The 21,671-nt window shown below is 40.0% G+C and overlaps 1 protein-coding gene across 2 annotated transcripts in view; it reads right to left on the reverse strand.

The window, feature by feature from the left end:
* The window catches only part of NDUFS4 (NADH:ubiquinone oxidoreductase subunit S4), a 111,853-nt gene extending 106,866 nt beyond the window's left edge, over positions 1–4,987 (reverse strand). For both annotated transcript variants that reach the window (XM_068990729.1, XM_068990730.1), the window contains exon 1: positions 4,887–4,987. In XM_068990729.1, the coding sequence (XP_068846830.1) occupies positions 4,887–4,984 (98 nt within the window). In that variant the 5' untranslated portion in view covers positions 4,985–4,987. The remainder of the gene's footprint in view (positions 1–4,886) is intronic.
* Positions 4,988–21,671: the final 16,684 nt, after the last annotated feature.

Consider the following 21,671-nt stretch of genomic DNA (forward strand, 5'->3'; position numbering starts at 1 on the left):
ATAGATTGGGCAACGGTGGAAATAGTGGCAGACTTTATCTTTTGGGACTCCAAATCACTGCAGATGGTGACTGCAGCCATGAAATTAAAAGATGCTTACTCCTTGGAAAGAAAGTTATGACCAACCTAGACAGCATATTAAAAAGCAGAGACATTACTTTGCCAACAATGGGGCATGTAGTCAAAGCTATGGTTTTTCCAGTAGTCATGTATGGATGTGAGAGTTGGGCTATAAAGAAAGCTGAGCACTGAGGAATTGATGCATTCGAACTGTGGTGTTGGAGAAGACTCTTGAGAGTCCCTTGGACTGCAAGGAGATCCAACCAGTCCATCCTAAATGAAATCAGTCCTGAATGTTCATTGGAAGGACTGATGCTGAAGCTGAAACTCCAATCTTTGGCCACCTGATGCGAAGAACTGATTCGCTGGAAAAGACCCTGATGCTGGGAAAGATTGAAGGCAGGAGGAGAAGGGGATGACAGAGGATGAGATAGTTGGATGGCATCACCAACTCGATGGACATGAGTTTGAGTGAACTCTGGGAGTACTGGTGATGGACAGGGAAGCCTGGAGTGCTGTTGTCCATGGGGTCACAAAGAGTTGGACACGACTGAGTGACTGAACTGAACTGAGAGTGCTCTAGACTCACTCTAGAGCAGGAGCTCAGAGTGTTAAAATGTTTAACTAGTTTTTAAATCTCCTAAGACTCGATGGAGGTGAGTCTGAGTGAATTCCGGGAGTTGGTGATGGACAGGGAGGCCTGGTGTGCTGCAATTCATGGGGTCACAAAGAGTCGGACACGACTGAGCGACTGAACTGAACTGAACTGAAGAGGAATTCAACAAATATGTCTGCTGATGAAAACAGAACAACTAATTATGGATATTTTTAATGAGGAAAATAAGCAAAACAATGAAACCTATTAGAAAACACATTATGAACACTGCAAGCTCACAAAACTTGGTCTTGATACATTCCAGACAGCAAAAAGTAGCTGCCCTTAAGAGAGGAATTTGTTTATCTAGCAGAAGCCAACCTACCAACTTTAAATGTCCTAATAGCTGAAGCTCCAATACTTTGGCTAACTGATTCGAAGAGCCGACTCACTGGAAAAGACCCAGATGCTGGAAAAGAATGAAAACAGGAGGAGAAAGGGCAACAGAGGATAAGACAGTTGGATGGCATCACCGACTCAATGTACATGAATTTGAGCAAACTCCAGGAGATAGTGAAGGACAGGGAAGCCTGGCCTTCTGCAGTCCCGGGTTCCAAAGAGTCAGATACGACAGCAACTGAAAAACAAGTGTTCCTCAAACTTAGGCTGAGACAGTTTCTCAGCAAGGTGTAATATACAGAGAACTCTTATCAAACTTAGTACCTCTTACTCATTGAAGGTTCCTGCAAACTCGCAATTTCATACTGGCTTATCTAACGCTGAAAAAGAAAACAGAGCAAAAGAATACAATACAAAACAGGCCTCACAAAAAGGTCCCATACATTTAGCTCCCACCAGTATTAATAGCACACCCTCTGAAGAACCTAAGGAGCTATTTGAGATAAACACAAGACAGTCCTATCGAGAGAAGTGACAGAACAGGGCTAGGTAAGTATACATGAACAGGTTAAAGAAAACAGCAACACTGTATCAAATGTCCTGAGTCCTAAATACTGCTATTTTGAAATAAAATGCCATTTTTCTCTGGGCTTCCCTGATAGCTCAGCTGGTAAAGAATCCGCCTGCAATGCAGGAGACCCCGGTTTGATACCTGGGTAGGGATGATCTGCTGGAGAAGGGATAGGCTACCCACTCCAGTATTCTTGGGGTTCCCTGGTGGCTCAGCTGGTGAAGAATCTGCCCACAATGCGAGAGACCTGGGTTCGATCCCTGGGTTTGGAAGATCCCCTGGAGAAGACTAATATCTAAATAGTTAAACTTACTCTGGACAATCCCTTAGGAAAGTCAGGGAAAGTAAGGAAAAGTGCAGGCCATATATCCAGGGTTTTCTCCCTTCTCCTTCAGTCCAGGGAAATAAGAAGCACCTGGAAACACACTCACTCTAGAGCAGGTGTTCAGTAACTAGATCAGCTGAAATCAACTACACCTTTTAGTTTTTTCTCTGTCTTGTGTGTACATGTTGTCTGGCTTTTTGGTCTCTTTGGTTTTTTACAGATATACTGCAGTTAAATTCACACATTAATAAGTTAATGTAACAGTTAACTGCTTCTTTCCTTCTGCTAAGAGTTTTGTTTTTTTTTTAAGTATTTGATCACTACTCCCTTCCTTACCAAGGGCCTTACTGATTCTCCCCTCTCATTTTACTCAAGTGATTTAAAATGTCACATTATTTACAAATAAAGTAATAAAATACAATGAATTTTAGATGTATATTTCCCCATTAATTGGCTCTCTTTCCACACTCCACTTTTCCAGATCCTCATTAATCACAAGTCATAATGTAAAGAGATTTTAAGGATAAAAAGCAAATAGTATGTAAGAAAGAAGTGCCATACATTTCCCTCAAGATGAAATTAACAACATAAGCTCTTTAGGGAAAAAAAGAAAAAAAAAATAGTAAAGAAAGCAAACAAGTGTATCATTTGACTTTTAAGAATTTTAATATCTGAAACTGGAGAAGGAAATGGCAACCCACTCCAGTATTCTTGCCTGGAGAATCCCATGGATGGAGGAAGCTGGTAGGCAACAGTCCATGGGGTCACAAAGAGTCGGACACGACTGAGCAATTTCACTCAATATCTGAAACAGTTCGTCTTTACATGGTTTAAAGTTTTATTTTCAAATCTCTTCTAACACATTTGCAAGCAGAAGCTTTTTAAATGTGGATAAGACTAATTACCAGAGTTTCCAAAATCTAGTATCTTAACTTCAACTACTGTAAATTGCTAACAAAATGGCTGTGACTTAGACATACAGCACAGCCATGTTTTGTTTGTTTATTTTTGGCCACGCCCCGGAAGCTTGTGGGATCCTAGTTCCCCACCTGGGATTGAAGCTGGGCCCTCCCCCAGTGAAATGGCTTCATACTGGCTTATCTAAGAACTAGTGTGTGTTAGCTGCTCAGTCATGTCCGACTCTTTGCGATCCCACAGACCGTAGCCCACTAGGCTTCTCTGTCCATGGGATTTTCCAGGCAAGAATACTGGAGTGGATTGCCGTTCCCTTCTCCAGAGGATCTTCCCCACCCAGGGATCGAACCCTGGTCTCCTGCACTGCAGGCAGATTCTTTACCATTTGAGCTACAGGGAAGTCCTTCTAACCCTTAGAGCACCAGGGAATTCCCTACAGCCACGGTTTGATTGGCCATGGACCCTTCAAATTTGCTCTCAGTTCTAGGGCTACTGTGAATTACTTGGAAATACAAAATTAATCTCCATAGTATCTAGGAGAATAGCTAACCTGGGTCACCTCTATTCTAGTCCTAGGTTAACCAGTGGAGTATCTTAGAGAAATACTTTCCATTCTTTAAGCTCCCCGTAAGTAGAACAGTTAATTACAAACTTATATTTTTGAATGACACTATATTATGTATATGAGCTTCTCTGATGGCTCAGAGGTAAAGAATTCGCCTGCCAATGCAGATAACACAAAAGATGCAGGTTCCATCTCTGGGTCAGGAAGATCCCCAGAGAAGGAAATGGCAACCCAATCCAGTATTCTTGCCTGAAGAATTTCATGGACAGAGGAGCTGGGGGGCTACAGTCCATGGGATCGAAAGAGTCGGACACGACTTGGCAACTAAACAACTAACAGTATTATGTATATATTGCACTCAAGACTTTTAATAAGCCACTGACCCTACCTAGGGCATTTTTCCCATCCATCATCCACTATTTAAAACCTAAATAAAACTTATCTCCAAAAATCCTTTTTAATTAACTTTTTCCAAATCTCTGTATTCCCTTCATGTTTAATATAACACTAAACTAATTTCAATAGACTCTCTTCAATTTTTAACACTCCCACCCCTCACACCCGCTTCAGTTCTGTCCATCCAGTCTTTGCATCGCTGTTCTAAGCACTCCTGCAGAAGACAAACAACAAAAGCCCTGGTTTATATTTATACTAACAAGCTGTGAAAACAGCAATTTAACAAAATAATAAATTTTTCGCAGATAAAAATGCTAGATGTGTGTGGGCGCGTGAGCTGTTGTGTTATACTAAAATCAGGAAAATTCAGAAAAATAGGGAAAGGAAGGATTAAATAATGCAGTCAAAAAAGAAAACACCATCACAAAAATGCTTCAATGCAAAACAATGAACAACAACAATCTCTGAATTACAGTGAGACTTTAATAAAATTCTAGATGGGAAAACTCTCGGCATTACCACCAGCCTTTTAAAAATTACTTTCCAGTACTACTAGCAGCGGTAATTTCACTAACATTGAATACCAACCAAGTTTTCCTCCCAAGCAGCCTGACAAAATGTTTCAGTTCAGAAACCTAATCAATACCACTTAAAGCCGTGGAAGGGAAAGAGAGATTCAACCCTCCAGTAAAAACTGGAGTGATGGGCAAACAGGTGAAAAATGGACGGTTTCGGAAAGTGGGGAAGAAAAATGAGACCCCGCCTCCTCTCTGGGGGCTCAGGCTTGGTTCATGGCTTCGGAGACAACCCCATATCCTAAACCCTCTCCCATAGCAGCAATGCAAGGTTCCAAGAAACCAGGGGTCCTCCTCCCCTCATGCACGCCCCCACTCGCCTGGCCAAGCTCCCCTAGATCGGCCCAAATCCGCCCGCACTCTCCCGAGGAAAGGGTCAGAAAAGGACGTTTTCCCGAGGCCTTCTCCGAGACCCAGCTAGCAGAGACCTCCGCAAAGGTAGAGAGACCCGAGAAGGTTGAAGAAGAAGCCTCATAATCCTGTTACCTGGTCGAAACCTTGGAAACGGAAACGGCAGCTACAGTCGCTACCCTTCTCCCCCACAACGCTTGCCTCAGCGCCACTGACATTGAGACCGCCGCCATCTTGCTACAGGCAGACACTAGGACGGATCACCGCAAGGGACAAGCTTCCTTCGTTTCCAAGCCCATGGAACCGCAACGCAAAAGAGTAGAGGGGTTTTGGTTAACTTCATTATTGTTAGGTGTTTTGTTAAATAATGGAGTTTTAAAAAGAAGTGCAACGTTTGGTTGCAAGAGATAAGGAAAATGGACGGAAGAAAAATGCAAGAAGTGCATTAAGTGTAAATATCAACCTCATAAAGTAAAATCCTTGTCTGTTAGGACTGGTTTACTTACCGGTTAATGAAGAGACCGAAAGAAAATGCTCGAAAATTTCAACACCTGCAACTCATAATTTTTTCAAAGGACTCAATATAAGAGGCTGAGGCCACTAGAAGAGCCAGAGGGCTTGTTGGTTCTTGAGAACCTAAAGTAGTACTTTTCCAAAATGTTGCCAGATTCAGTTTGCAAGCCCTCAGGAAAGGGCTGTATTCAGTTTGATGTTCTGTAGTTGATAGTTATAATGATCATATTTTCCAAATGAAAAATCTAGACACATGGCCGGGCAAAAGTTTTTTTTTTTGATGTGTGTATTCATATGAAAAATTTATGAAACATACTATTTTATATCAGTCTTTTCCCAGTAAATCTTGAATGTGTAATCATAATTCATGGATACTAGACACACAAAACAAAAATTATCTTCTGAGGCAATTGTTAGAAATATGTTGGTATTGTGGGCTACTAACCTTAAGAACAATGATTAACTGTGGATTATAAAATAAAAAGCAGGTTCGTTGTACTTTTTTTAAGTTAGAATGCCCCTGCTTTTAAAATTAAGCAGGTGAAAACAATTTTTATTAAAAGAATAGTATTAACAGGTGAATGGGGAATGCCTTGGTTTTGCATTAAAGCCAATTAAAAGAAAATGAAATACATAAGGGAAAGGGGTTAAGAAAGAGATTGAGTGGGGAGTGAAATGGGATGGGTATTTAAGATGGAAGGGGACATAGGAATACCTATGGCTGATTCATGTTGCCGTTAGGCAGAAACGAACACAATGCTGTAAAACAGTTATCCTTCAGTTAAAAATAAATTAATTAAAAAAAAAGATTGAGCACCACAGCACCTAGTACCAGAGAGAAAGCCTTGTCCAGGGAAAGAGGAAAAGCACAGAAAGATGAAGAAAGATATATCTCACAGAGAATTTTCTTTTAAACTTTTAATTTTGAAATAGATTTCACAGGAAGTTGCAAAAACAGTACAGAGAGCTCTTGTACAAACTTAACCCAGTTTCCCGCATTGATTACATCTTATATAATTGTTGTACAGGATGGAAGCCACGAAACTGACATTGGTATAAAGTGTTTATGCATTCCTTTGTCATTCTATCACGTGTCAGTTCATGAAACCCCTAACAGAATCAAGATACAGAACTGTTCATCACCACAAAGATTTCCCCTGGTGCTATTCTTTTATGTACCCACCTCCCAACCCCTGGCCACTACTACTGTTTCCATTTGTATAATTTCGTATTTCAAGAATGTTATGTAAATAGACTTGTAGTATATATAACTTTTTGACATTGGCTTCTTTCACTCTTCATAGTACCTTTGAGATCCATTCAAGTTATTGCATTTAACAATAGTACGTCACTTTTTGTTGCTGGGTGGTATTAGTACTCTGTGGTGCATTAGTCTAGATTCTCCAGAAAAACAAAATGAATAGGATATATGTATCTGGATTACCACAGTCTGATTAACCATTTACCTGTTGCAGAATATTTTGGTTTGGTTAGGACTATTACAGATAAAACTGCAATGAGCAATCATGTAAAGGTTTTTGTGTGGACATAAATTTTCATTTCTCTGGAATAAATGCTCAAGTGTGCAATGTATATTTATTTAGTTTAATAAAACTGCTAAACTATTTTCCAGAAAACCTGTACCATTTTTCATACCCACCAGCACTGTATGAGATCCAGATTCTCCGTGTCCCCACCAATATTTGTTGTTTTTAATTTCAGTTCAGCTAACATAAATAATAGGTGTGTAATGATAGTTCATCAAGATCCTAATTTATATTCTCATGGTGACTAATGATGTGGAATATCTTTTCATGTGCTTATTTGCCATTATGAGTATTCCATTCAGTTCAATGTCTCATTTTGTCCATTTTCTAATTGCATTATTAGTTTTTTGCTGTTACATTTTGAGAGGTTTTATGTAGTCCAGATATAAGTCTTTTATCAGATACGTGGTTCACAAATATTTTCTCCTATCTGTAGCTTGTCTTTTCATCCTCTTAACAGGATGTGTTGCTCAGTAAATATTTCTAATTTTGATGAAGTCCAGTTTAGTCATTTTAAAATTTATGGATTATGCTTTCTTTTGCTTCCATGTTTTACTTATTCATTTTTTTTGCATTATAATTAACATGCAATATTGTAGTAGTTTTAAGTGTCTAACAGTAATTCAATATTTTTGTACTTTATTAAATGATTACGGCAGTAAGACCATTTGCCATCTGTCACCATACAAAGTTGTTATGACATTATTGACTGTATTCCCTATGTGTACATTATATCCTCGTGACTTATTTATTTTATAGCTGGAAGTTTCTGCCTCTTAATCCCTTTCACCTATTTTGTCCATCTCCCTACCCCACTCCCATCTGGCAACCACCAATTTGTTCTCTGTATCTATGAGTCTGTTTCTGTTTTGTTTGGTTTGCCCATTTGTTTTGTATTTTACATTCCACATGTAAGTGAAATTGTACAGTGTCTGTTTTTCTCCATTTGACTTATTTCACTTAGCATAATACCCTCCAGATCCATCTATGTTGTTGTGAATGGCCTGATTTCATTATTACTCGTGGCTGAGTAATATTCCATTTTATATATAGACCACACCTTCTTTATTCATTCATCTATTGATGGATACTTAGGTTGCTTTCATGTCTTGTCTATTTTAAATCTTGCTGTAGTAAACATAGTGGAGCATATATCTTTTCAAATCAGTGTTTTCATTTTCTTTGGATACATACCCAGAAGTTGATTTGCTGGATCATGTGATAGTTCTATTTTTAGTTTCTTGAACCCCCATCCTGTTGCTTTTGGTATCTTGTCCAAGTACTGTTTACCAACCCTAGGTCCTAAAGATTTTCTGTTTTTTTCTAAAGGTTTTTTTGCCTCACCTTTTACATTTAATTCTATGATCCACTCTGAGTTAGTTTTCGAGTTAAGTTTTAAGTTAATAAGGTGTGAGGTATAGGTCGAAGTTTTTTACCTGTGGATATGCAGTTGTTTTAGCACTATGGATTGAAAAGTTTGTCCTTCTCTCACTGAATCGGTTTTGTACCTTTGTCAAAAAAACAGTTAGCCATACTTGTGCGTGGCTATTTCTGGATTCTCTATTTCAGAAGAATTTTAAGGCCAAGGGCGACTTTGATTTTAGATTAAATTTTTATGTTTGTTTCCTTTTTTAAGGAGTAACATATGATCTGTCCAAATATTCATAAGAGCAACTTACTATAGCCATGTTTCTAGTCCTATTGGCCTAAACCCAACCTTTCCACCTACCAGCTACTGTAGCACCTTCCTTCTGTGAATCTGCAATCCCCAGCAAAACCTTCACTCTCTGGTTTTTTTTCGCCCTAACCTGTGTCTTCTGGGTTGGCAGGTGGACCCTTTATCACTGAGCCGCTTGGGAAGCCTAGATCATAAGGTAGCTCCATTTTCAGTTTCTTGAGGAACCTCCATACTGTTTTCCATCATGGCTTTCTAATTTACACTCCCACAAACAGCGCACAAAGGCTTCCTTTTCTCCATACCCACAGCTCATGACCCCAAACCTGCATTGCCAATAATACGCTCCTGTGGAATCTGGTTCTCCTGACCTTTTGCTGGATTTCCCCACCCACCCATACATGAGTTCCTTTCTGACTTCGCATACACAATATAAGCCTGAGAATGAAACAGAAATAACTTGCTGTGTGCTTTTTTCTTTTTTTCCCAGCAATTTCACCTAAACTATAGATTCTACCACTAAGCTTAATAGAATGCCTAGGTCCAAATACCATTCTATTATCTCAGTTGGAGTATTAAAATATTAGTTGACTTTAACTTTTGCTTGCATTTCTTGCAAGGTTCCCAGAATACTCCTCCTGAGCCACTCATGATGGCTAAATAAAATAACAACCTAAAATACTTATTTTACTACCAACAAGTACTCACTATCTAACCTTATCTGATCAGGACCTTTGCACTAGCTGTTCTTTGTGGCTAGCATGCTATTCCTTGTGTCTGGAATAATCTCTCACCTTTCTGTCTCTCTCTCACACAAATTACATTTTCAGTGAGGTCCTTTCTGATTACCCTGTCTAAACTTTTGACCCCACCACAACACTTTCTATTCATCTTCCCTGCTTTAGTTTTCCTCCTTAGCATTTTTGTAAGTTTTAGCACTTTATGAACTTTCTATAATAAATGTGAATTATAAAAGAAGGGAGAAAATTGTCCAGTAGTTAAGATCAATCTTTTTCTACTTATGAATGTAAACTTTTTCTAACCAGGAATGTTGCCAAGAATAACTATTCAATTTCTGCAATCAACCAAATGAAGATATTTTACCTAGTTACAACAATTAGTGAACTATGTAATTCTACTCTCCCTGTACCTGGAAATCTGCAGTGGCCTCTATTCAATTACCACACTTATTCTGGCCTCCCATTTATATCCATTTTGGATATAAATGGAAAACCTAATTGTGTCACCTGTATAAATCCCTCCACTGGCTTACCAGTGTCCTCAGGATAAAGACCAAAATCCCTCACCTGATCTGACAGGCTCCATACTTCCCCACCTTCTTTCTGTCCCCACCTTCTTTCCTGTCTACCTACTGACTGTCCTACACTGAACTCTTCACAAATGGTCACCTACTGCAGTGCTCTTCTTTGCCTCTTCTCTAGTCACCCTCCTTGCCTTTCAGATCACAGCATGAAAGTCCTTCCCTGTGGTAGAAAATGTAGGTATCTTATTAGCATTTCCCGCCTCCCCCTTCCTGGATGACAGAGACTGAATCCTACTATAGAGGATTTAAAAAATGTTGTATTCTTGCTTTTCCATCAGCTTGCAGCTAGCACAAGGCCAAGAGATCTGACGTTCCTTCTGAGAAAGCAGGCTTCTGAAAAAAAGAGACACAAGTAAGAAGATCTCTTTTTCTGCCTTCTGATACAGTTGTGTGAAGAAATACGCCTAGAGCTGTCACATCTTCTCAGCAAGAGAAACAAAAAAGAACTTAGCCAGCAAGAAAGGTTGGAAGAGCAGAGAGAGGGTAAGAGCCTAGCGCTTTATCGGCATTGTTGAGCTTCTGAATCAACCCTGATCAAAACACCTCTAGACTTGTTTTAAGTGGCTTAAGTGTTGAAGCCTCTACTTGTTAGATACCCTGTAGCTGAAAAGATTGTTGAAAGTGAAAGTCGCTAAGTCATGTCTGACTCTTTGCGACCTCATGGACTACACAGTCCATGGAATTCTCCAGACCATAATATTAGAGTGGGTAGCCTTTCCCTTCTCTGGGGAATCTTCCCAACCCAGGGATCTAACCCAGGTCTTCTGCACTGCAGGCAGATTCTTTACCAGCTGAGCCACCAGGGAAGTCCAAGAATACTGAAGTGGGTAGCCTATCTCTTCTCCAGCGGATCTTCCCAATCCAGGAATCAAACTGGGGTCTCCTGCGTTGCAGGCAGATTCTTTACCAACTGAGCTATCAGGAAATGTTTTTACTGATGTTCTTTTTATCAGAAGTTTCACATGCAAGAATTACTTCTCTGACCTCCCTGACCATGTCAATTCCTCTTTTTATAGACCCACCTAGCATATCTTTCCCTTCAGAGCACCTCCTATGCTGCAGTTTCAATAATGTAATGTAGTCATCTCTTTCTCCAGAATGTAAAGTAAGTTCTCTGAGGACAGGGATCATATCCGTTTTTGCAGATCGTTTGCCTGTATCTGACACATAGCAAGACCCAAAAAAAGTGTAGAATCCATGAGTGAATGAATGAATGAAGCTAATTAGAACTTTAAAAATATCAAAAATAAGGAGAAAGAGCCTTTTCTTTTTCCTACTTTTGCTCATAAAAAGTTGATACACATTGTTTTTAAGGTGATTTTTGCCTCAGGTCTACAGATCTTTTTGGTTTCTAATATTTCATCTTTGATCAAGTACCATTTCATGAAGACCTTGGTGGGATACTGAGGATAGGGGTCAATGTTACCAGCAAAAGACTAGAAACCATATATCTACCTTTTACTAGGCCTGCATTAAAAAAAAAATTTAATAACCCCTTTCATTTCCTTATTTCTCACATTTCAAATATAGGATATAAGCCTAAAAATGGAATGCAAATAATTTGCTGTGTACATTTATATTTTTAACAATTTCACCCAAACTATGGTTCCTACCACTAGGTTTAATAAATGTTTAGGTCCAAATACTATTTTATTTCAGATATGAGTATTAAAATATGAATTTGTTTTGCTTTTTGCTTGCATTTCAAGCATGGTGGCCAAAAGAAACATTTAGTTTAGTTTTTCTAATGCCATGTGAAATTTACAGTGGATTTGAAGTTGTCTGGTTTTATTTTTTTCCCTTTGCACATGGGTCTTCAATAAAGCATCCAGAAGAAAATAAATTAAAACCAGACATTTCTATCAGAAGTTTCACATGCAATCGCTATAGACATGAAAAAATTCCACCATCGCTTATTGGCTACAAACTAATATTTTAAATCGCATCTTATTTTTCACAGTTAATTTAATTGAAAACCTTGAATTAATACCTTATCATCTTATAAAATTATTATGACATCTGGCAGGGTTGTTGAGGCTTTGGCAACAAACGAAATAATTTTTACCAATAGTGAAGAAATACCACTTGAAATTATTTTTGGAAATCAAAGTGTGCAAACAATCAAAATTCCTAAAAGCTCAAAGAATTTTCCCACATAAATTTGATCACATGCCCCATCACAACTTGGAGTTCTAGTCCTAGATTTTCAATGCTTATGGGTCATTCTCAAACTTGACAAGTGACAAATTAATTATATTTTTTCCCTTTCTCTTACCTAAAGCAAATCTGTCCTTCACATTCACTCTCTCTGTCTTGGCAAAATGCTGTCATCTTTCTTCCAATATAAGATGTCATCAATGTAAAATGTATTGTTTTTCTGTACTAATAAGTATAAAAAATGCAACAATTAAACTATGACACAATACCAACTCTATTATCCTGCTTTCAGAGAGGTAAAATGTGGGGGAAATTCACATTTTAGAAGCAAAGAAACATAGTAATTACCTAACCTATGTCCTCCCCTTTATCGTAAGGAATAGAAGTCATTATTTACTGGTCTCTGGAATAAATATTTTATTGCTAGGAATAACCATGTAACAAGTTCTGACCAAAGAAATATAACAAAAAAGTATCATGTGACACTTTCTGGGAAACCTACCATAAATATAGACAATAATTGCACCTCTTTGCCCTGCCTCTCCCCTTTTTCTTTATTTCTTCTATCATCCTGCTATGAAGATGCAAATGTGAAGGCTCAGACCATGAAAACAAGAGCTCTGTGATGAGCAAATAATGAGGTGAAGAAGACTGGATACTCCGACCATCTTTTGATTCCTTAAGCACTGTATTAATCCTACCACGGTTTGCCTGTTCTTCACTTTCTTGATGATGGCTCTGTGTGTGTGTGTGTGTGTGTGTGTGTGTGTGTGTGTGTGTGTGTGTGCACGCTCCGTCACTCCCCACTGATCCAGATTAAATTCCATGGCTGGTTATTATGATCATTTTCTTGCTTACACTGCGATTCCCTTGTCCCTCTCTGTTTTTTGTATTCGGTGAAATTGCCACCTAAGTTAAGTTCACCTGTCTTTCTATCCTGCATCTTCACCTATGCAGCTAAACACAACTGGGGGAAAGCACCAAATTATACTGACTTGTCTCACTTTACCACAACCCTCAAGTTGGCCCTTAATGCTACTTGCCAAACATATTGTGTGCGCATGCTTAGTTGCTTCAGTGATGTCTGACTCTTTGCGATCCCGTGGACTGTAGCCTGCCAGGCTCCTCTGTCCATGGGATTCTCCAGGCAAGAATACTGGAGTGGGTTGCCTTGCTCTCCTCTAGGGGATCTTCCTGGCCCAGGGAACGGACCCATGTCTGCTGCGTCTCCAGCATTGGCAGGCAAGTTCTTTACCACAAGTGCCATCTGGGAAGGCCAACTTTCCTATGTTCTATATTCATTTATTCTTAACCCATTTACCTTTTTACGCATTCTTCTTTCTCCTGAAACTTCTGTTTCCTCTTCTCCTATCCTTACTCCTTGCAGTAACTCTTCTACTTCATTGAGAAATTTCATCAATCAGAATAATTTTTCTCAAATCCTCCTACACTATTGGTGAGAAGGTAAATTGGTATAGCCACTATGGAGAAGAGTATGGAGATTTCTTTCAGTTCAGTTCAGTCGCTCAGTTGTGTCTGACTCTTTGTGACCCCATGGACTGCCTCATGCCAGGCTTCCCTGTCCATCACCAACTCTCGGAGCTTACTCAAACTCATGTCCATTGAGTCAATGATGCCATCCAACCATCTCATCCTCTGTCATCCCCTTCTCCTCCTGCCTTCAATCTTTCCCAGGATCAGGGTTTTGTCAAATGAGTCAGTACTTTGCATCAGTGGCCAAAGTATTATAGTTGCAGCTTCAGCATCAGTCCTTCTGATGAATATTCAGGACTGATTTCCTTTAGGATGGACTCTCTTTAGGATGGTTGGATCTCCTTGCAGTCCAAGGGACTCTCAAGAGTCTTCTTCAACACCACAGTTCAAAAGCATCAATTTTTCGGCACTCAGTTTTCTTTACAGTCCAACTCTCGCATCCATAGGATGATCTCTGTTTGTTTCTAAGGCAAACCATTCAATATTATAGTAATACAAGTCTATGCCCGGACAGTAATGCTGAAGAAGCTGAAGTTGCACAGTCTATGAAGACCTACAAGACCTTCTAGAACTAACACCCAAAAAAGATATCCTTTTCATTATAGGGGACTGGAATGCAAAAGTAGGAATTCAAAACATACCTGGAGTAACCTGCAAATTTGGCCTCGGAGTACAAAACAAAGCAGGTCAAAGGCTAACAGAGTTTTGTGAAGAGAATGCAAACTTTTCTAGGCACTGGTCATAGCAAATACCCTCTTCCAACGACACAAGAGAAGACTCTACACATAGACATCACCAGATGGTCAATACTGAAATCAGACTGATTATATTCTTTGCAGCTAAAAATGGAGAAGCTCTGTACAGTCAGCAAAAACAAGACTGGCAGCTGACTGTGGCTCAGATCATGAACTACTTATTGTCAAGTTCAGGCTGAAATTGAAGAAAGTAGGGAAAACCACTGGACCATTCAGGTATGACCTAAATCAAATCCCTTATGATTATACAGTGGAGATAACAAATAGATTCAAGGGATTGGATTTGAGTGCCTGAAGAACTATGGACGGAGGTTTGTGACATTGTACAGGAGACAGGGATCAAAACCATCCCCAAGAAAAAGAAATGCCCCCAAATGCAAAATAGTTGTCTGAGGAGGCCTTACAAATAGCTGAGAAAAGAAAAGACGCTAAAGGAAAAGGAGAAAAGGAAAGATACCCATTTGAATGGAGGTTTCTTAAAAAACTAAAAATAGAATTACCATATGACCCAGAAATCCCACTACTGGGCTTATACCCAGAGGAAAGAATAATTTTAAAAAATACATGCACCTCTATGTTCATTGCAGGACTGTTTTCAATAGCCAAGACATGGAAGTAAGCTAAATGTCCGTCAACAGAGGAATAGATTTAAAAAGATGTTTTATATATATATATATATATATATATATACACACACACATATATATACACACACAATTGAATATTGTTGTTTAGTCACCAAGTTGTGTCTGACTCTTGCAACCCTGTGGACTGTAGCCTGCTAGGCTCCACTATCCATGGGATTTTCCAGACAACAACACTGGTGTGGGTTGCCATGTCCTTCTCGAAGGGATCTTCCCAACCCGGGGATCAAACCCACATGTCCCGCATTGGCAGGTGGATTCTTTACCACTGAGCCACTACAGAAGCCCACATATATACAATGAAGTATTGAGTGAGTGAGTGAGTGAAAGTGAGTGAAGTCGCTCAGTCGTGTCTGACTCTTTGCGACCCGGCGGACTGTAGCCCACCAGGCTCCTCCATCCACGGGATTCTCCAGGCAAGAATACTGGAGTGGGGTGCCATTTCCTTCTCCAACAATGGAGTATTACTCATCAATAAAAAAGAACAAAATACTGCCATTTGCAGTAACACAAATGTACCTAGAGATTGTCATACTGAATGAAGTCAGACACAGAAAGACAAATACATGATATTGCTTATATGTAGAATCTAAAAAAGAGGGATTCCAAAGAACTTATTTACAAAAAGAAGTAGTCATGGATGTAGAAAACAAATTTATAGTTAAAAGTGGGTAAAGGGCAAGGGGGATAAACTATGAGATCTGGATTGACATATACACACTACTATAGATAAAATAGGTAATAATTCTAATGAGATCCTGCTGTATAGCACAGGGAACTCTACTCAGTACTCTGTAATGGCCTATATGAGAAAAGAATCTTAAAAGAAAAAAGGAGATGTATATGTGTAACCAATTCACTTTGCTATACACCTGAAACTAACACACTGCAAATCAACTACATACCAATAAAATTTTTTTAATTAAAAATAAATTGTTAATTTCAATATTTGTTATGCTATTTTCTTTCAGATGGCAGTGAAGTATCTTGTCCTAACAAAAATTAGAATAGTGTGATAGTTTAAAATGTCTTGAGGAAGGAAATTCTCTTTCTAATTTAAATGAAAGTGATATATTAAATTATCTTTTTTTATACATTTACTGAAAATAAGATAACGAGTTTTTGTATATCACAAACATTTTGTAACACAGTTTTAAATTGTCTTTTGAGCTGGTTTAAATTTTTTTTATTGCAGAAAAGTTTTTTAAAAACTTTTGTGTCATCAAGTTTATTATGTTTTCTTTTATCATCTGTGTTTATATCCTGCTTAAAGAACCCTTCCCAATGATATTGGAAATGTAGGGATTTTCATGCGAGAAGGCAATGGCACCCCATTCCAGTACTCTTGCCTGGAAAATCCCATGGATGGAGGAGCCTGGTAGGCTGCGGTCCATGGGGTCGTTAAGAGTCGGACACGACTGAGCTACTTCACTTTCTCTTTTGACTTTCATGCATTGGAGGAGGCAATGGCAACCCACTCTAGCGCTCTTGCCTGGAGAATCCCAGGGACGGCAGAGCCTGGTGGGCTGCCGTCTGTGGGTTTGCACAGAGTTGAACACGACTGAAGCGACTTCGCAGTAGGGATTTTCATATACTAATTACGTAATCACCCTTGTTATTATTTCTAAACTTTTTTCAAACACATGTTGAAATAATTTGTTTTTTGTCCACCTTGGATGGATAAATGTGATGATTAATAAAAGAATAAATAAAATTTACAAGTTTGGGGGAAAAAATAAAAAGAAGAAGAACTCTTTTCCAGACACCCATCACCGTTTCACTGACCAGAAGCTGCACCTACATACTCTGCCTTCCCTTGGTTATCATGGATGAACTATTCCCGCTCCTATCTAATCCTGATCCCTCAACTTGTGCACTAGATCCCATCCCATCCTGAACCACCTTCCTGAGAACACTGCCCCATTAATCCTGTCTCATATGCACCGTAAATCTTTCACTATTTCCTGGAACATTCTCCTCAGTTCACAAGCATGCTGCCATTTTTCCCATTTTGAAAAACAACACTGGATGGTTCCGTGGTGACTCAACAGTAAAGAATCCTCCTGCCAATGCAGGAGACACGGGCTCCATCCCTGGACAGGGAAGATCCCACATGCCACAAAGCAGCTACATCTGTGTGCCACAACTATTGAGCCTGAGCTCTGGAGCCCGGGTGCCCCAACTCCTGAAGCCCGCATGCCCTAGGTCATGTTCCTCAACAGAAGAAGCCACTGCAATGAGAAGCCTAGTCACTGAAACTACAGAGTAGCCCCCACTTACTGCAACAAGAGAAAAGCCCAGACAGCAACGAAGACCCAGCACAGCCAAAGCTGATTAGTAAAAAAAAAACCACTTATCTTGATTCAATTTATCCCACCAACTACTGCCGTATCTCTTTGCAATAACATTCTAAATAGTTGTCTCCATACACAGTATCCAGTTCTATTCTCACTTCAACCCACCCCAGTCATGCTTTGATTCCACTTAAACTGTTTTTTCAAGATCACCAATATCCTCTTGGACAGCAAGGAGATCCAACCAGTCAATCCTAAAGGAAATCAGTCCTGAATATTCATTGGAAGGACTGATGCTGAAGCTGAAACTCCAATCCTTTGGCCACTTGATGCGAAGAACAGATTCATTTGGAAAGACTGGGAAAGATTGAAGGCAGGAGAAGAATGGAATGACAGAGAATGACATGGTTGGATGGCATCACCAACTCAACGGACATAAGTCTGGGTAAGCTCCAGGAGTTGGTGATGGACAGGGAATCCTGGCACCAGGCAGTCCATGGGGTTGCAAAGAGTCAGACATGACTGAGTGACTGAAATGAACTGAACTGAATATCCTCTATGTTGCTAAAGCCAATGATCAATTCTAAGACGTCATGTCATTTGACAAAATTGATTACTAAGTCTTCAGTATACTTGCTTCACTTGGTTTCCAGGACACCATACTGAACACCTACCATTTCATGTAAATACTCCTTCTCAAACTTCACTTCCTGATTCCTCCTTCTCTCCCAAACTTGTTAATGCTGGAGTGTTCTAGAACTCAATCCTTGGCCTTCATTTTTCTCCCTTGACAACCTCATTCAGACACATAGCTTTTAAATATCATCTATTTACCAATAGCTCCCAAAACTTTATCTCCAGCTTAGTCTTTTATCATGAATTAAAGATTTATATTTCCACTTATTACTTGATTTTTCTCACTTGGGTATTTAATAGACATCACCAACTTAAAAATGTCCAAAAGTGAATTCTTGATCTCCCCCAAATCTGTTTAATTACATCCTTCCCCATCTTAACCAATGGCAACCTTACCCTTTCAGTTGTTCAAGCTAAAAACTTTCGAGTTATCCTTAAATCCCTTCTCTCTCTTTGGGACACTAGTTCTGAAACATCTTGGAATATTTCTGAAAAATGATTCTATACTAAGGAGTGACCACAAAGTCCCTCTACGTGAGGTTCAAGAATAATCAGTTAAAGACCTAAAAACTGTTCCCAGAAATTGCATTAATGATTTTCAACCACTGACTCTGGAAGAGGTCCAGAAGAACATAAGGGAAAAAACTGCTTGTGTAGCTATTAAAGCAGCGCATGCCCATGGCTTCTCACTGCCGTGCCCAAAGACTTCTGGTCGTTTTGTGTATCCCTAGTTAGACATTGACAACATTACTACAATCTTTCTTCAGTCCTCTCTTTCCCACCCCAGTAAATTCCTTTGGTTCTGCCTTCAAATTATAGCTATAATAGAACCACTTCTTACTACCTCTATTGCTAGCTCATAGGTCCAAGCTACCATCATCTCTTGCCTAGAATGCTACTAGAGTCTTTGAACATGACTTCCTTCTTTTGCCTTTGTCCCCTATCATATATTCTCAACACAGTTGCCACAATGGTCCTTTTAAAATATAAGGCAATTCATGATACCCCCTTGATCAAAACCCTCCATCAGATGATCAGGCTCCATGACCTCTCCTATCTCACCTGCTATTATTCTTTCTTTCACTCTGCTGTTTTCTTCAACATACCAGGCATTTTCTCACGATAGGGTCTTTGCGCTGTTCCTGCTGCCTGGAATACACTTCCGCACACATATCAACAGGGGTAACTCCCTCCTCTCTTAAGTCTTTGATCAAATGTCACCTTTCAAGGAGGCTTTCCTCAACACACATATCAGTCAATGTCCTGCCAGGAAAAGAGAAACCACTGTTTCCTACAGAGGAAATTTAATTCAGGGAATTGTTTACACAGGTGATGGAGTTGCTGAGGAGCCAAACAAGGAGGATTAAGAGGCAACTCAGATATCAGAATCAGCAGGAGTTGCTGTCACCCCTAGGGCTAAGCACCACAGGGAGTAAGTGGTGTGAATAGAATTCCAAAGCTGGGGTGATCCATAGGCTCTGAAGTCCTAGCAAAGAGGCTGAGCCAGAGCTGGGATCAGGGAGGGAGAGATAATCCAATAGGAACTGGAATAGGATGATGGGGAAAGTGTCAGACATCACCCCACAAGGGGAGAGGGGAAGCAGACAAATACCCAACTTGCCTTCCAGTCTGCCAGTACCTCCCATTAATTGAACCCACCTGAAAGTTCGAAGTTAAGAGAACCTGGGAGAGGTTGTTCTTTATGAAATGGTAGAGCAGGGAAGTTAAGGAAAGAATCTAAGAGAAACTGGCAAAAATTCAGCCTACCACCCTACCTAAAATCGCAAGATCCAAAACACCACGTCTACCATACAGTCCCTCTTACTCTGCTCTGTGTTCTTATCTGTCAGGATTCCTAGTTGGTAGGATCAGAAACCTAGTGTGACTTTTGAAAAGCAAAATTGTTGACGAGTGTGTGCTTAGTCCATCAGTCGTGTCGGATTCTTTGCAACCTCGTGCACTGTAGCCTGCCAGACTCCTCTGTCCATGGGATTCTCCAGGCAAGAATACAGGAGTAAGTGGCCATTCTCTTCTCCAGAGGATCTTCCCAGCTCAGTGATCAAACTCAGATCTCCTGCATTGCAGGCAGATTCTTTACCGTCTGAGCCATGAGGGAAGCTGTGTTGAAAATGTATTGAGTAGCAAATAGAATTACAGGAGTTCTGGAGAACTGAGCTCAATTAAAAAGAGGGCAATAGCACAGGAAGCTGGGCAGAAAGCGGGACCAAAGCAAAACGTGCCACAGAAACTAGCCCACCGAGGACCCTATTATGGCCATGTTAAAAACGGATGCTCAGCAGTTTTGTGTATCACTGGAGACTAGATCCCACTGCTGGAACCATGGCTACTGCTATTCGTGAAAACTGGGTGTCACTGCCATTACTACTGCCACCTGTCTCCAGAATGGTTTCTCCACTACCCTGGGCCCTTGGTATTAATGACTTCCTATCTGGAATCCAGGGCAAGTGTGTCTGAATGCCTGAGTCTGAGTCACCTACTTATATCCTAGCTGCAAAGGAGGGCTGGGACTGGGTGATATTCTCAGATTTCTTGATGGGAGGCAGTCTGTACGACTCATCAATATTCAGAAAGTGATCATTTCACAAACACACAAAGGAGACTTACATGCTGGGCCAGAAAATTACAAACATTTACAACATCTTTGCATGTATTCAAACAAAGTGTAACTTTTCTATCTTGGACTCCCTTTACACTCTTTTATTCTTTCAGAAAAGTCTAATACAACCTTCAAGATCCAACTTCAGTTTCTTTTTCTTCATTTTATGCCACCCCTCCCCGACCCTGCAAAGGGTATCCATCAAGCTTTCTTTATACCACCACTTGTACAAATGTCTGCATTCCTGTTCAGTCGCTTGGTTCTGTCCAACTTTTTGTGTCCCCATGAACTACAGACTGCCAGCCTCCTCTGTCCATGCAGTTCTCCAGGCAAGAATACTGAAGTGGGTTGCCATTTCCTCCTCCAGGGGGTCTTCCCAAATCAGGGATCAAACCCACGTCTCCTGTGTCTCCTGCATTAGCAGGTAGATTCATTATCACTGAGCATAGAGGAAGCCCCTACTATGACACTATTAAAAAAGTAAAAAAGTAAATCTTACATACCTACTATGTGCTGGATAATATGTTTTATAGTTTCATTTAATCATCCCTAGGATGTACTGTTTTTGCTGTGTTGCATGTGAGAATATTGCATTTTACAGAGGACAAAGTAACTTGCAAAACACGGATACAGCTAGAAAGTGACAAAAACAAGATATGAAGTCCAGTAGTTTAGTCACTAAGTTGTGTCTGACTCTTACAACCCCGTGGACTACAACCTATCAGGCTCCTCTGTCCATGGGATTCTCCAGCATGGAGAATCTGAAGTGGGTTGCCGTTTCCTTCTCCAGGGGATCTTCCTGACCCAGGGATCGAACCCTGGTCTCTGGCATTGCAGGCAGTCTCCTGCATTGCAGGCAGAGGCTTTACCATACCAGAATCTAAATTTCTAACCATTCAGGAGATATACTGCTTTTAAAAAGTGTGTGTGTGTGTGTGTATGCACATAGAACCAAGAGTGGCAAAAGGCCGAAAATTGTTGAAGCTGGCTTCAGTGGGAATTTATTATACTTTTCTCATATTTAAAACATTTAAAACCTGCAAACATACATGTCCTACACAATATTTTTTTCTGGAGTATTTTTTTTCACTTCCTTATTCGGCTGTGTTGGCCCCCTTCTTAGTTGCATCATGTAGGACCTTCCATTGCGTTGCACAGAGTCTCTAGTTGTGGCGTGTGTGCTCAGTAGTTGCAACAGGTGAGCTTTGTTGCTCCAGAATATGGATGTTCCCTGACCTAGTTCCCTGATCAGGGATCAAACCCT

Source organism: Capricornis sumatraensis, chromosome 18 (assembly GCF_032405125.1).
Source record: "Capricornis sumatraensis isolate serow.1 chromosome 18, serow.2, whole genome shotgun sequence".
Classification (NCBI taxonomy): Eukaryota; Metazoa; Chordata; class Mammalia; order Artiodactyla; family Bovidae; genus Capricornis; species Capricornis sumatraensis.